At 44.3% G+C, this 15,089-nt stretch overlaps 4 protein-coding genes across 4 annotated transcripts; 2 read left to right on the top strand and 2 right to left on the bottom strand.

Annotated features, from left to right (window-relative positions):
- Window positions 1-3,551: 3,551 nt before the first annotated feature.
- Window positions 3,552-5,078, top strand: EAE98_000233 (uncharacterized protein; the record flags this gene model as incomplete). The annotated part of the gene is made up of 1 exon (XM_038947851.1): window positions 3,552-5,078. The coding sequence occupies one exon, from the start codon at window positions 3,552-3,554 to the stop codon at window positions 5,076-5,078; it is 1,527 nt and encodes a 508-aa protein (XP_038815528.1).
- Window positions 5,079-6,806: 1,728 nt separating this feature from the next.
- Window positions 6,807-9,568, top strand: EAE98_000232 (uncharacterized protein). The gene is made up of 3 exons (XM_038947850.1): window positions 6,807-7,361; window positions 7,436-9,303; window positions 9,362-9,568. Exons 1-2 carry the CDS (start codon window positions 6,938-6,940, stop codon window positions 9,238-9,240), a joined length of 2,229 nt encoding a protein of 742 aa, XP_038815527.1. The 5' UTR covers window positions 6,807-6,937; the 3' UTR covers window positions 9,241-9,303; window positions 9,362-9,568.
- A 229-nt stretch (window positions 9,569-9,797) lies between these two features.
- EAE98_000231 (uncharacterized protein) lies at window positions 9,798-10,821 on the bottom strand (the record flags this gene model as incomplete). Its single annotated transcript, XM_038947849.1, has 2 exons — window positions 10,273-10,821; window positions 9,798-10,219 (listed from the first exon to the last, which is right to left on the bottom strand). The coding sequence occupies exons 1-2, from the start codon at window positions 10,430-10,432 to the stop codon at window positions 9,798-9,800; spliced, it is 582 nt and encodes a 193-aa protein (XP_038815526.1). The 5' UTR covers window positions 10,433-10,821.
- Window positions 10,822-12,177: 1,356 nt separating this feature from the next.
- EAE98_000230 (uncharacterized protein) lies at window positions 12,178-14,367 on the bottom strand (the record flags this gene model as incomplete). Its single annotated transcript, XM_038947848.1, has 2 exons — window positions 12,178-14,288; window positions 14,348-14,367. 2 exons carry the CDS (start codon window positions 14,365-14,367, stop codon window positions 12,377-12,379), a joined length of 1,932 nt encoding a protein of 643 aa, XP_038815525.1. The 3' UTR covers window positions 12,178-12,376.
- Window positions 14,368-15,089: the final 722 nt, after the last annotated feature.

Raw genomic sequence — 15,089 nt, 5'->3', positions numbered from 1 at the left:
TTTTCTCATCCCACAAAAATTACCGACGAACACACTCGACAGTATACGAATGGAGGAACGGAGCACAAAAGACCGCAGGGTTGTGAATGGTATGAGATGATGGGCATTGGAGGTTTGGTCGATATGAAAAGGTGAAAGCGGGACCATTGAGCAGATTCAACGATAACAACATCGTTCGATATGCTTGTGGTCGCCGGGCTTGGGTATCTGTGTGCTCTGTCTCTGTTTTTACAACCAAAACATAAGGCGTTCAACATTAGATCCAAGACGCTTTAGTCGTCTTCGTGGAATACTTCAACTTGATCCACATCTCTTTTGTCTTTTCTAATATCAATTTGCATCCACTTTAGAGCTTAGTAGCTACTGCACGCCGGATGACGATAAGTATTTCCCTTTTTCAGCATACATACCTTTGGCGTATAATTTTGCATTCAGTTTCCTCCCTCGAGCTAGCTGAACTGCAAGCAGTCAAATTAGCATGGGAAATTGGTTCATGCTGCTAGGTGGCAGACACTACCGCGAGTCATTCGGTGACAGCGGATAGCTTCATGTACAAAAATACTATACTGGTCAATGAAAGGGAAATTCTCCAAAATTTGAACAAACCACAATGCGTGAAGTTAATCCATCTGTCGCATGCCCCATTCTTCTTGCTCATTAGCTTGCAACTTAACAAGAACGGTTTTCGCGTGATCAAGAATGGGATAACGGTTAACCCGCCTCGGGTTTTAAAGTACAACAAAAAAATTATACTTTTTCCATGCAGGTTCTAGATTCAGGTCTGCGCAATCGAGATGGAAATGGAAACGGAACTGAAAACTTATAGATCTTGAATCAATCTGCGTGTACTTCACTGGGTATTTTCCTGTCGCCTTGAATTGACATATCAGAAAATCGTAATAGCAAATCGAGTCTTTCAACCTCGGAAGTGAAGCAGCTGCTCGTTTCCAACAAATTATGGGGATGAAAGACTCGAGTGTGGTTCAGATTGTCCTATTTGCTAATCATTGCAGCATGGCATGATCTCGACACCAATCGCTTTTTTTTGAGGCGATGCAATACCGGTAATCCTGGTCTAGAGCGGTCGCATAAATTGGTAGGATGTTGGTAATACTTGGTACGAGACGAACAAGATTTCGTATGGATGGACGGGAGATCTTCGTAGGAGGCCGGAGACGTGGCATGCGGAGAGGGGAGAGGGGAGATGGATGATGCAGCGTGCAAGTCTTCTTTATGGTTACGATGCGGGTTATGAACGGTAGGAACGGAAGGCATGGTGTAGGTACAGGTACAGGCACAGGATCCTGCATCGGGATGATGATTACTTTTTAGTTAGTCTGGTAGATTATAGACTTGTAGAAGATGATGCAGTAGAAGAAGTGATATATGATGGAGACGGATTTTGACACCAGTCAATTGGGCAACTTTATAGTTCAATCAAATCACAGCCCTCTTTTTGAAATTCTATATCAATTCAATTGATTGAGATTTCGGAATTGAAAATTATATGAATCGTTTTTAACCTGCTCCTACATTTACTGATAGTTCAGATTCTCGACTACAACACTACACTACACCACACTACTTTTGATTGATGCTGTTTATCGCTTCGTGGTACCGAGAGACATGACATTGGGATATGTATGATATGTATGATATGGACGCTTTTCAATCGGGTTTGCCATTGGGTGTGTTTTGTCTTTTGTGTGCAGTTTTATCCGTCTACCCTAACATTACCAGCCAGGTATGATCTCTGGTTGGGCTCATTTCCTTGCCAGGCCAGGCACAAAGAATCGGCCACGATGACCCATAAGAATTTAGGTGAGTGAGTGGCTCAAAACTCGAGACTCGAGAGTGGTCAAGAGTGGTCAAGAGTGGTCAAGAGTGGTCAAGAGTGGTCAAGAGTGGTCAAGAGTGGTCAAGAGTGGTCAAGAGTGGTCAAGAGTGGTCAAGAGTGGTCAAGAGTGGTCAAGAGTGGTCAAGAGTGGTCAAGAGTGGTCAAAAATGCTTGGACCGTATTGATTGAATCGATGGAGTTCAAAGTTCTCGACATGATCAAATCACAGAAAAACTTGTTCGCTACGCCTGGCTCGCTGGCTGAAAAAGGAAAAAGTTGTGGGGATGTGCTGTAGTGTCGAACGAGTATACATGGGTTTGATTTGATTGATTTGTATCGGTCTCTTGATCCATTCAATCGAGGGATTAGTATGAGGCGACAACTGTCAAAACTAGATAATGTTCTCCATTCTCTTGCAGTATGCATATATACTATTTACTCCGGACTCGAAAGTTCAACACCACATACCGATGCATAAACTTAATGCTTCGACAAGACTTCTCTTTTGATTCCTCTTTTCTTCTTCCTCTTAATGTCTATTCATCAATTCAAAGTTTAAGATCCAGTTACAAACAATACTTATATACGTTCATATATATCAATTAAATTTTTGGTTTTCTGTGGAAAAGTTGGGGAGATCCTTTTATTAACGAGGAATTCGGTGCACAGTACGAATTTTGATATCTCGTTAAACAAGTCAGTTCACCCATTATATACATATCCATATACATGTGCATTTATTTACATTTACATATCTATCTCCATTTGCAGAATTCCTTATTAAATTCGTTTCATAATTCCAAGGACCCATTTTTTCATCTCATAATCCAATTCCTATCGCGGCAGATTTTCGTTTGGTACAGAGAAATACCTAGTACCTACCTACAGATATTACTTGTCAAGTGTTCCTACCTCCTGCCTGCTTCTTTACCGCATTTTCCCAACCTCCGAAACTTATCAAACGCCAACACTGCCTTCTTGCGAATCTTGCATCACCACGCAACCCATCTTCAGCTATTTTCATCAACAATCAACCCTTTTGTCTCACTCTCTAACCTCCGGAGAGCTTGTTTGTGCTTCCCGGCGTGGATCTTTTCTGCATCATCAGCGTAATACGACTTAATTCAACGATCGACCTTAATCTATCGATCTAACGACAAAAACGATTGACAAGTTAAATCGTTAACAATCATTACCTGTGTGTTTCATATTCTGGGACCTGCTGAATGAAGTAAATGTGCATGCACACACGACGAGTTCACCTCATCTCATCTGACCGCTGACCGCCTTTATATCCACAATCCACAGCTACATAGGTAGTTAGCAGATCAAGCGGAGCAACTAGGAACAACCAAGACCAAACCGGAGTCACATTTTTTTTTAGAACTTATCAGGGTCGTCATTCCATTTTCATCGGATGTTCCTTTTTCTCGGCATAATTTTGGGCATTATTTGAAATACATACATTCACCGTTCCCCTCTCACCGTCAACACGTTACACCGTTCACGCCACCTCGATTCGAGTCATTCATCTTTACTTCAGTTGGGGAATATACATACACACACACATACACAAGCATTCGTTCGCCTTTTCACAAGTATAAGAAAATACATTGCATATTAGATTTCGAAATAAGCACAATTATCCTGAACAACAAACAACACAAAGAACGGAACACAAATTCAAATTATTCACTAGACGCCATAACCGAACATGGCTTCCCGCGGTCGAGAATCCTCCCGTCCCCCAACTATAGTCACAGCTGCGACTGAAAAAGAAGCTCGTCGTGTTCTTCAATGGCAAGAAGAAGTTGCCAGAAGTACAGCTGGTAGTTCCACTTCCCCTACTTCAGACGAAGCATACCGTGCTGTAGCTCCAAGTCACGTTTCCAGAGCACCTGCCCGAACACAAGTTTCCCATGCTCCTCAATCTCAAGCTCCAGAACACCCACCTTTTCGAAGAGCAGAAACTTTCCCCAGAGTTATGAGGAGAGAAACTTATGCAGGTCATGGACATCCGGGTACACAAGTTAGTATCCGCCGAGACATGAGTCATGACGAGGAGCAAACCGTCTACGTAGACGAGGTAGAACGCGCCGAGCAAGAAAAAGAAAAAGAGAAGAATGGTGGGCTCTTCGGCATGACCAACAAAGCTCTCGTGGGTACTTTTCTTGGCGCGGCTGCAGGCGCTGCATTCGCATATGCAATGGTCAAAAGCGAAGATCCCGAATACGAATTAGAACCAGAGCGTAAACCGATGCCGGGTCTAAGAAGAAGCTACACCACCGGTCATGCGGAAACCATCGCAAGCAGCACGAAAGGTTCTTCGGTCGGAGGCCCAGCACACAGATATAGAGTTATTGAGGCGCCACATGCTCCTATGCCTCCCCCTGCCTCTAGCTACTCGCGCATTCAACGTGATCGCGAACGTGAGAGAGAGGGCGTGTTAAGCCCCATTGAAGAACGTAGTTACTACAGCTCCGTCGCGCCTTCAAACACAGGCACGAAAATCCGTCGTAACGCAGCGGATCAGGGCGAAGGTTCGAATGCCGGAACGGCAAGACCACCCACCGCAATCAACATCCGAGACAAAGCCCAGAGCATCGCACCCACCAAAGTCAGCGAGCGAACCAGCACCGTCAAAGCAGTCAGTCGTGCCCCCACCCAAGTCTCGCGCGCCCCCAAAAGTCAAGTCAGCGTGCGCGAATCCGAATACGAGTACGGACCTGCTCCAACGCAAGTTTCTGCAGCTCCAACCCGATATTCACAGGCGCCGAGAGGCGATGATGCAAAAAGTAAGATCAGTCATACACATACTACGATTAAATTCTCACCGTCAAAAGTAGGCGCGAGCTCGCGAGAACGCATTCCCCGATCCGAAGCGACGTGGGAGCGAGACGATGTGTCGGTTAGTGCGGTGAGCGAACGTAGTCGCGCGAGGGATGTCCCGCTTCCGGCGTCGACGGTGGTGAGTGCGAGGTATGGCGGTGGGTACAGGGAACAGGGAAGTGGGTATACGCATGCGGGCGATCGGGAGAGGGATGCGGAGAGGAGGGGCGAGAGGGATGGGAATGATAGGAAAAGTTGTCTTGATAGGGGGGTGGATGAGGATGGGAAGAGCTATTTTAATCCGCGGGGTGCGATGAGCGTCGCGCCTTCGGATAGTGTGAGTAGTGTGGGGAGTAAGAGGGAGAGGATTGAGAGGTTGAGAGGGAGATTGGAGAGGGATTTGAGGGTTTAGTTTGGGGGATGGTGCTGATGTCCTTCTCGTCTTTGAGACTCATCTATCTCTCTCTCTATCTCTCTATATCTATCTATCTCTCTACATGAAGATATACTCGGGTCCGGCTGTTTCAACACTTTTACCTTTTTACTTTTTACATTTCTTCACCTTGTTTATCTTGTCTATCTGTTTTTCTACACAAGTTGGTTCTTGGTCCTGTTCTGATATTTTGATCGCCGTGTCGTTGTTTTTCGCGTCGTCTTCGTTCGCTTGCTTTTGTTATGGTTGGATGGTATGTTTGGAGTGGGGATTTAATTGTTTGTGAATGAAAAAATTGGATGGTTGAATGGATGGATGGTGGATGGGATGAATGGTGGGATGATGGAATGGTGCGATGAATATATGCATATATGAATATATAAATGAATGAATGAAAAATTGATTACGGGATGTTTTTACTTTTTTATGTTTGGTTGGGTTTGTTTGTGATGATTTTCTGTGCGGCTCTGTGTGTGATGGATGGGTGTGGGTTTGGTGTGGTGTATTGATGGAGTAGCAGGTGGATGTGAAGACTCTTGGGGTTTGATGGGGTTTCTTGTGGGGGAGGTAGTTTGTCTCGGGATTGATCTGAGAAGGGAATATGTATGGTATGCTTGGGTATACATGGATACCATGGAAATGTTGGTAGGAGTGTGGTTATTTTTAGTCATGCGATTCTGATGTGTGGGAAGTGAAATGTGGAGGTATGTAATGATATATATATGTATATATAATCTGCGTGGTTTTATTTGTCTCTCGCTACCTAGGTACTGTACCTGTTCCTTGCACGTAGGATCTTTGTGGTGCTGGGGGAAGAAGGGGCGCGTGGGTGTGGTGCGAGAATGTGTATCTCACCTAACGACGACTTCTCAGGTGCCAGTCATGATGTGCTCTTTATTTGATGGACTGTCTACGATACATCGCTACCCTTTGGAGAATCGCACATCGTGATGTTGGGATTCAAATGCTTTGTGGATGTTCAATGGTATCGGGTTTGATTGACTGGAGATGCAGATTAGTCGTGCTAGTTCTGTATTCGATGTTCGCGTGAAGTGGTATTCAATAATCTTTGCGTGAACTTTCAAGGTCGGTGATTGTGGTCTTGGGGCAGTCAGATCCTCTTGTCCTTCAGAGCTACATCGTAAACGGGAGGTGAGCGAGCTCGAGGTTCAGAACGAAGCTGGTCTTGAGAGGATTTCTTTGATGGTATCGGTAAGGTAGTGGTGTTTTTCTTGTTTCTTATTGAATACTGTCTGCTTAAGAATGCTTGTGAAGAAAGTGGTACACATGTTTTATGGTGGTCAATGAATTGTTCAATTTCGAAGCTACTCAGACGTTGTAGTTGAATCTCCCTTAAGCTTCTGTCATTTTTGTATCGAGCTATTCGCTATTGAATGTAGTTTACCCCAGATACTATTCCATTTCAGGATTAGTGTACCCTACATCAGTCTGTCGAGTTTTGATGGTAGCTTGTCTTGTGTCCGACACAACTTTTCATCAGGAGCATACAGCTACATGATTCGTATACATCAATTCTTCATGTTCTCATCTCAATCTATCTTTACCTTTTCAGTTCCGAGTCTTATGTTCCAACGATTGACTCTATCCTTTGGGTATCCATTCCAAATCTTGATGCTATTGCCTGTATCTTTCGTAAAATGGAGACGTCGTTAATATTACCCCGCAGAGCTTACCCCCGTCTCGATTTTCATTGGACCTTGACATGCTTGCTTATCTTGTAAACATGAACGACTTTTCAAACCATCATCTGTCAAGAATAGATACATTACTTCACAACATTCCATCAGAAACCCCCAACCATCCTCGAAACGCTCAACATGCTCTGCACAGTGTGTGATCGCTTGAATGTAACCGACCTGCTCAAGCAGGCAAAGGCCAATAGTGGTAAGAGTCGGGATTCATATGACTACCTAGTTTTTGAGCATCACAAAAGATACGATGATCTCGTGACTGCAGCCTCGTCTGGGTGTGAGCTTTGTCTGCTTCTTCAACGGCAATGCGAGGAAGAAGAGGTTGAAATAGACTATGATGGTACATTATCTACACGGGAGCAAAGCTTTCGAAACATTGAGGCCGGGAATAAGCCCCTAGACTTGCGAGTAGAAATTGAGGCTTCGCATCTATATTCTCAAGAGTTCCAAAGAGCAAAGGTTTTTGATCATTTGACTTTCAAACAGCGGCACGATGATGGGTATTATAATAGCTACACTGTTATGATTTGCATTCTGCAGACGCCGAAAGGTATTGTGGATTTGAATATGCAGCCCTGTTGAGAAAGGTGCCTTGCCCTGTTACTGGCTACTGATTTTGAATAGACCAACCTAAATTTATCGACGATACTCGAATAGGTCAATTTATCATTGACGAGGATTTGGCATCAGACGCAAACTTCGATATTGCACGAGGCTGGATGAACACTTGCATTGCTGAACACTCTGAATCGAAATGTCCTTCGGTTGAAGACGAAGTATTACCTTCTAGGGTGATCGATGTTGGTTCGGAAGATGCGAATCCATCTCTTTTTGTGGCCAACGGTCTGAGGGGAAAATATACCGCACTGAGCCATTGTTGGGGAGGGGAAATTGAGACCATTTTAACAAAATCGAATCTGCAATCGCTCCAGAAAGAGATCAAAATGACAAGCTTACCAGCTAATTTCAGAGACGCAATTTTGATCACTCGCGGGCTCGGCTTTCAATATTTGTGGATCGATTCCTTATGTATCATTCAAGACTCCATACACGATTGGTCAACTGAATCAACAAAGATGGGAGACATATATCGAAACTCTGTCCTAACTATCGGAGCAGCAGCAGCACACAAAGCTGCCGATGGTATACTTCACACTCGATCACCAAAATCTCGCGACTTGAAGCCTAAACTTAAATTGTCAAAAGATAGTGGATCTGATGACATTGTGGAAATTGCTAGCTCCATCTTGCGGCGTGAAGATCTCGCCGGATTGATGCGATATGGACCTCTACAATCTCGAGCTTGGGCATTGCAAGAGAGAATACTCTCACCTCGAATATTGTGGTATGGTCGCAGACAAATCTATTGGCAATGCCAATGTGGATTTCAATCTGCGGACGGCACGCCATCAAGTGGTAGGGGTTTCCCCTCGAGTGAGAGCTACATTTATCCGATAATTACACAAAGTCTTATTTTTAACCAAAATTACAATGATAAGTTCACGATAATCTCCGAGGAAGAACTGCTAGAAATGAATCGCGAGTATCATTTTATGGTTGAGGATTACTGTAACCGAAATCTGAGTGACCCAAATGATAAACTCCCAGCCTTTGCCGGCATTGCAGCACTACTCCACAAAGGAGTTGGAGGACATTACTTAGCTGGAATATGGAGTAAATATTTCCGGGAAAACTTGCTATGGAAAACTCTGACGAGGAAATCACGTCGTACAATGCAGTACCGAGCACCCTCATGGTCCTGGGCTGTTATGAATGAAGGAGATATACATTACGACAAGCCACTTCGCTTAGCATCTACCCTTTATGATCCTATTCTCTCGTCACATCACATCGAACTTTCTAGCGCGAATCCTTATGGTGCTGTCAGATACGCCCATATCATTGTCGACGCGCTGACGCTGAAGTTGATTCACCTAGGTCAATATAGAAATCCTGCCAACGAAATCGAATTCTGTTTAAGAGTAGAGTCGTCTGGGGATGACGACTTCAGCTTCTACGTCCCTCGAACTATTCTCGAAGAGGGGGTCGAAATTAAAATACCAGGTGTGGGAGTTAAAGCATCTATAGATGCCAAACCCATTCATAAACATCCCAGGCTCGAGATCTTTCGTCATTACTACTGGGATGAGAAAGCCCCCGATTGGTCGGCTGTTTCTCCGCTCAAGTACAAAGTTATGCTCGTAGGGTTAAGGCCGTTGCCGAGTAATTCCAGAGGTCGCATTTCCATGCTGGGATCAATAACGACGTTAAAATGTCTGATCTTGCAAGAGGATCCCGAAGATGCAAAATTATGTAGACGTGTGGGACAAATGGCCCTATTTGACTTCTACACAGATACAACAAAGCCGGATTGGGATGCATGGCTGGCTTCAGATTGGTGGGAGAGAGAAACCCTAAAGTTAATTTGACCTGGAATCTGGCAGAGGAAGATATGTGGTGTTCTAGCAGTAGTCCTGAATTTTCATGCAAAGGTTTGTCTACCTATAGTAAAAGACCAGGCTTTCCTCAGCGAGTGCTAATATATCGTAGTACGACTTCGTTAATTTATGAGCTATGGGTGATCAGAGTGGAGGGAGGGTTGGGTTAGGATGGTCAGTCCACGGGAGTTTCAAACCTGGTGCAATATAACTGCATTGAAATTGCGAGATACTAGTTTTTGAGATCTTAAGAGCATTTGGATTTTCTATGAAATGTTCAAACACTAAATATTATTCAACAGAAACAAAAGCAACTTGCAGGAAACTATTGCCATCCACATGTCCAGCACACAACCTCCAAATTTAGATTACACCCCCACCGACAATCCCTCAGGAAACCCTAGATCTAAGCAGAATCTCAAAATCCACATCTTAGATGTGAATGGCAGCACTTCAACCAAACTTTCCATCAAGTCTACGCGTCCGCAAGCTCGAAATCCGAAGCAAGTAAGAAAGTAAATGCACCACCCCCAAACAAGCCCACCCATCTACCACTTCCCAAACAAGATACCCACAAGCAAACCACCCACACCCTCCAAAACACCCCCAATCAAAGCTCCCGCAAGCATAAGTACATCCCCCACAATCGCATCCAACGTACCCAACACCAAACCAAGAGCACCAACCAACCCACCGATCAGTCCACCGGTATATACTCCTCCAAACGTGTTTTGCACAAGACCCATGGTTCCAGCAATCGAAGTGATGGCGTTAGCGCAAGTACCGCTGATGATTTGTTGATCTTGAGTCGAGTACGTTCGAGCTTCGAGATCGCGTTTTTGGGTTTTGAGAGCGGTGTTCGTGGTGGTGGCGGCGGTGATGATGTTTGTTACTGCTTTGGAGATGGCGGCTTGGGCGGTGCTGTTTTGGGCGGAGCTGGAAGAGGAGGTGATGGTGTTGAGGGTTGAGTCTGGGGGGTGTTAGAGGGGATGTAAGGGGAGTGAATTGGAGAAGAGAGCTTACTGATGGTTCCGGTGTGGGTTTGCACTTGGGTGTAGAAGTTGTTCATGATATCGGTTGCGTTTGCGGGGGCACGAGACTCGACTCCAACGAGTGTTGGGGCGGCGAGAGAGGTTCCGAAAAGACCGGTGATGGCGAGGAGGGAGATGAATGAGGTTCTCATTGTGGATATTGGGAGGGTGGATGATACGAGATGATCAGCGAATGAATGGAAAATAAGTAAAAGAGGAAATCTTTGATGAAAATTTAACGAATGTTGTTGAAAGAAAGTTAAGTTAATCGAATGTATTATGATGAAGTAGAGAAAGAATGAATGAGCTGGATCAGTGAAGATTGATGTAGTTGTGGAGAGAATTCAACATCTTCATATACCCATCCTGTCGCCCTGAACACTCGTCCAGACTTCTCACGCAAGATAATTCTACACATAGGTATGCACACAGATTTTCCCTTGTGATTGATCCATCGTGAGTTAACTAAAACTACCGCGATATCTTTCCTGGCTAAAGCATCAGAATCAATGCGCATACGGGTGCATTGACCGACGAAACAATTTTCTTCAAATATCATCTTGCAGTTGATATCTGACAGCTGATTTCGATATCGTGCTAATATCATCCAACGAAACAAAGCACGGACAATAAACCATCGCAAGAATTCGGTACAAAGACAGCTTTGACATCCCACGTGGAAAGTGCCGATCAAATATAAGCTATCTCGGACGCTAAAGTGATGAGCTACATGGATATGTATATCTGTCTCGTACAATACGAGAGAATGGTACTATGAATAACTTCATTTTTTGGGGGCTTGGCCTGAGGTCCACGGTAGTGGGATTTTGGAGATTTGTTAAATTTTCAGGGGAGGAGGTGAAGCCTATACTTTCCGGATGGAAAGGATGATGCTGCGTAGGAGGAAGGAATACCCTGTCGAGCCTGTCTATCAGGACTAGATAACCTTTTAGTAGGTTCTGAGCAAACGGCAGTGAGAGCTTCATGTTCGCTTCGAGGAATTCAATGGGTCTCGTATAGGAGTGGTGAAACACGAACTCCGCTCTCTTCAATCTATTACCATTGTCGAGAAGGAAAAGAGATGGCCTTGTGCCGTGATAAGAGAGAATCACGCATGGCGATGGGGAGAAATGAACATTAGGATTCCGATTGGATGAGACTGTCAAAGGAGAATTTTCACATCTCGTAACGATGCGATGGGATAAACGATGAAGCAGAGTCTGAGGAGTTCAGTATTCTTCTGGTCAGCGGGAAATTAATGAATACGATGGAAAGATTGCAGGATGTCAAACCGCGACTCGCTATATGTTGATTTACTACAAATTACCTGGTGATGAGATGCAATTATTTTTGGAGGGAGTGGTGCTTCAGAATCCTTGCAGTATCGAAAGGCTAGGCAAAGCACTTGCGGTGCGTCTCAGTCTCTTAGAATTATTCCGAGTTATTGATATTTTGGCCATCCAGTGAAATGGTGCTAGCAGTGTACCATTTTCAAGCTCCTCACACATCAATCAAGAATGTCCTAAGCTTCTGGTTGATTGTCCAAACATATCTTGAAGGTATCGTTTGATCACCTGAATGGCTTCCGGGTAATTATTCGTCGAACAGGCTCAAGAAACTGATTGAGCCATATCTACTTCCCACTTTCAACCCAACTGAGAGAAAGTTCAGATCATATCCTGAAACCTCAAGAGAATGCAATACAATATCAAGGGGCTGGAATATCGATCCGAGATCGAGGGGCATCAAAAGAGACTAAGAGATAAAGCTATGATGAATGGTTTGAAAACAGGTAAGGATATCATCAACTTCTAACCCACTTCAGTCTTCAGGTTGTACTACAACCAATTATATTTCAAAGTATCACGTAACATCACATGTCAGAAATTTAGTAAGAGACCGCTATTTCATTGTAAGAACACTAGGGTTCCAGCCTAGGTATTTTCCTATCTGAAATTGGATCATCGCAAAACGCCAAGAGTAGCCGCTCTTTTCCCTGTCGTTCATTCATTTATTCATTCATGTATTCATCCATTCAATTCCTCTGCTCAGTACTAATCCCATTTCGCCTATCTCCTATTCCAGTCTGTGCTCGCTCAGAGACAACCAATCGCATACTTCGCACCCTCGAAAACACCCTTAAAATACTTCTCCGCAAACTGACCACCAACAGAAGTAGGATGACTAATAGCCATTTGGTTCTTCTCGACAATCAAACCCGGGATGAACTTCTCTCTTGCTTGGTTAGCAAGAGATGTAGCGATGCCCTTTCGGCGGTAATCGGAGTGGACCCAGAGTCGATCAATGCACATGTATGCTTCTTGTGAGACGGAATTGACAGAGGTGGCGAGAGTTGGGGATGCATTGGAGAGGGAGATCGAGAGCGAGGCATTCTCAGCAGTTTCGGCGGTGTTCATAATAGGGGTTGCTTTGCCGACTCGCTCGGCGAGGAGAATACCAATTGGACGGGCGCCGATAACGTAAAGGAAGACCTTGTAGCGGGGAACAGGAATAAGATCTTTAGAGTCGTTGGGGCTGGTGATCATGGACCAGAGTTGCGCGGGAGTTGGTAAGATGCCATCCATATCCATCAAAGTAGCCTCAAGGATACTCTCTACAAGACTCTTGACGGGACCGGATTCCTTGCAGCTAATGCACTGGACGGTGTGAAGTTCGCCATCAATTATCTTTTGCCATGCTTGAGTATTCACGTACTTTGGCTTGAAAACAGGTCCGCCCAATTTGAAGATCTTGTGGAATTGATCATGCATGCGCTGGTCCGAGGGGTCGTTAATCGCATACTGCATGCCGCAATTAGGGCATTTATTGGAGAACGATTGCCCTAGATCTAGAATTTGTTGATGAAGAGCAAACCCCATAGGGCGGGCGATCTCGGCTCTGAGCCTTGCACGTTCTGGAGCTTCAAGGGCCTGGTCAGCAAGAGGGATGAGAGTGCCACGATCGATGATGGCTTGGTCTCTCATGTCTTGAGCATCTTGATAACGTTCCATCAATTCAACTCGTGAATCATCGGTAAAATCTCCACATAGTTCTTGCAAATCGTCTTCATAAATTTCAGACATGGTGTCGATCTTTGGGAGGTTTGGTTTGGTGCTGATGCGACGTCGAACCGATTTCGTTCTTTTCAATATGGGATAACCCTGGGGTATTGGGGGAGGCGATGAAGGAGGAGATGATACTGGATGCTGAGATGAATCCGAAAGAGTAGAGGATTGTGATTTTGGTGGACTCGAAGATCGTTGTGGTTGTGGCTGTGGTAATGGTTTGAAGTAGCTTCGAATAGAAGATTTGTTAGCTTTCTCCACTGGATGGAACTTCGAAGTAATAGTGGTATCTTGTCTGGTTAATATCTCTGACGAGGGGGAAATTAGTCTTTTTTTCGAAGCCGAAGTAATATTTTTCCGTGGATTTTGCCTTGAGGGTTCTGAATCAATTCTAGTATGATTCGATGCAAGACTTTCTTTTGAAAAAATTGATTCTGAGACAGGAGAGGGAGATTTCGTCGTATTAGTGCCTGTCTTATGCTGCAGCCTTGAACTAGATCTCGAGACTGTCGTAGAATTCGAAGCCTCCGGGGTAGAAGTGAGTTTGGCGCCTTGAACCTTCGTTGAAGATTTGCGTTTCAAAGAGTCAGGGGAATAGGAAGAATTGATCTCATTATCGCGTCGATTTTGCTGATTTGATTTGAGTTCCGTGAGAGGAGAGATAGATCTGACGGATCCAGGAGATAAAACTCGAGAGTTTATGGTAGAGAAATTCTCGATCTCTCCCCGCGGCTGCTTCGAAGGAGAACGAATCAGAGGAGAACGTGGTTTCTCTTCAAATCTATCCCTAGGATAGTTTTTTGGAGAAGAAACCGATCCAGAAAGAACTGGAGAAGAAATTGGCACGAATTCCGAAGCATCAACGCGTTGTCTCTTGTTGGAGAGATTTTGATTGCTTCCTCTTGTGCGTTTAGAATAAGTTCTCATGGTAGCATTACTTTTGCTTAGGGTACATAATTAGCGGCTGTGCTTTTGCAAGTGAATATGTATGTGAGTTGATACCTTTTTGAATGATTCTCCATTGTTACTTCGGGTTGTGGTGTTGAATCTTTGTGACAATCTTTCTTGTGGTCATGATATATTGAAGATTTGGGGAGACGCGTTTCGGGTCATTTTGATAGAAGTTGTGAAAACACGCTAGTTAAAGTGGTGGTCCGTGCTCGAACTGATTAAGAAATATACTCCATCAAGTCATCCAACATACATCTCATGAACATTTCGACATCCGATGAACCAATGCATGAACCCTTCATTTTTGTACACCGAAAGGTGAAATAAAGAGTGAAACTGAAATATGAGTCTTATCATTTTTGATTGTTCTCTCAACTTTCAAAAGCCTTGTTCTCAGCCTTGCCTTATTAAATCAATAAGAATTCTGAAGGTCATTGCACGTGCATAGATATCATAAAGTTATCTCACTCCCCCAGAATCAGCTTTCTTCATGTCACAGAGTTCTTTTCCTCGTGTGAAGAAGGGTTGTCTAGGGCTGGTATCTAGGTATGAAGGTAATATGACTGAGTATACATCGATTGTAACATGAATACTCACAACACTATGATATCGCTATAGAGGTTCTCAAGTATTACCTCATTAAATCAAGAGTCGGCAAGGTACGGCAAGCTCGCAAGATCTTCTGCTCAGATACTAGAATGCCATGCGAGTGATGGCTGAGCTGCATCATTGGATTCCGGGAAAGTGCTATCCGTGAGAATGTTGGAATATTGACGGGTAAATACCCGTACCC

The sequence above is a fragment of the Botrytis deweyae genome (genome assembly GCF_014898535.1).
Source record: "Botrytis deweyae strain B1 chromosome Unknown BDEW_001, whole genome shotgun sequence".
Classification (NCBI taxonomy): domain Eukaryota; kingdom Fungi; phylum Ascomycota; class Leotiomycetes; order Helotiales; family Sclerotiniaceae; genus Botrytis; species Botrytis deweyae.
This window is presented reverse-complemented; position numbering and strand designations above follow the sequence as displayed.

What these genes read in the sequence shown, in the direction of transcription:
- EAE98_000232 (XM_038947850.1), top strand. Translation starts at nt 6,938, where the DNA reads ATGCTCTGCACAGTGTGTGATCGCTTGAATGTAACCGACCTGCTCAAG. An exon ending in CATTCTGCAGACGCCGAAAG is followed by an intron (nt 7,362 to 7,435) that starts GTATTGTGGATT and finishes GATTTTGAATAG; the next exon opens with ACCAACCTAAATTTATCGAC.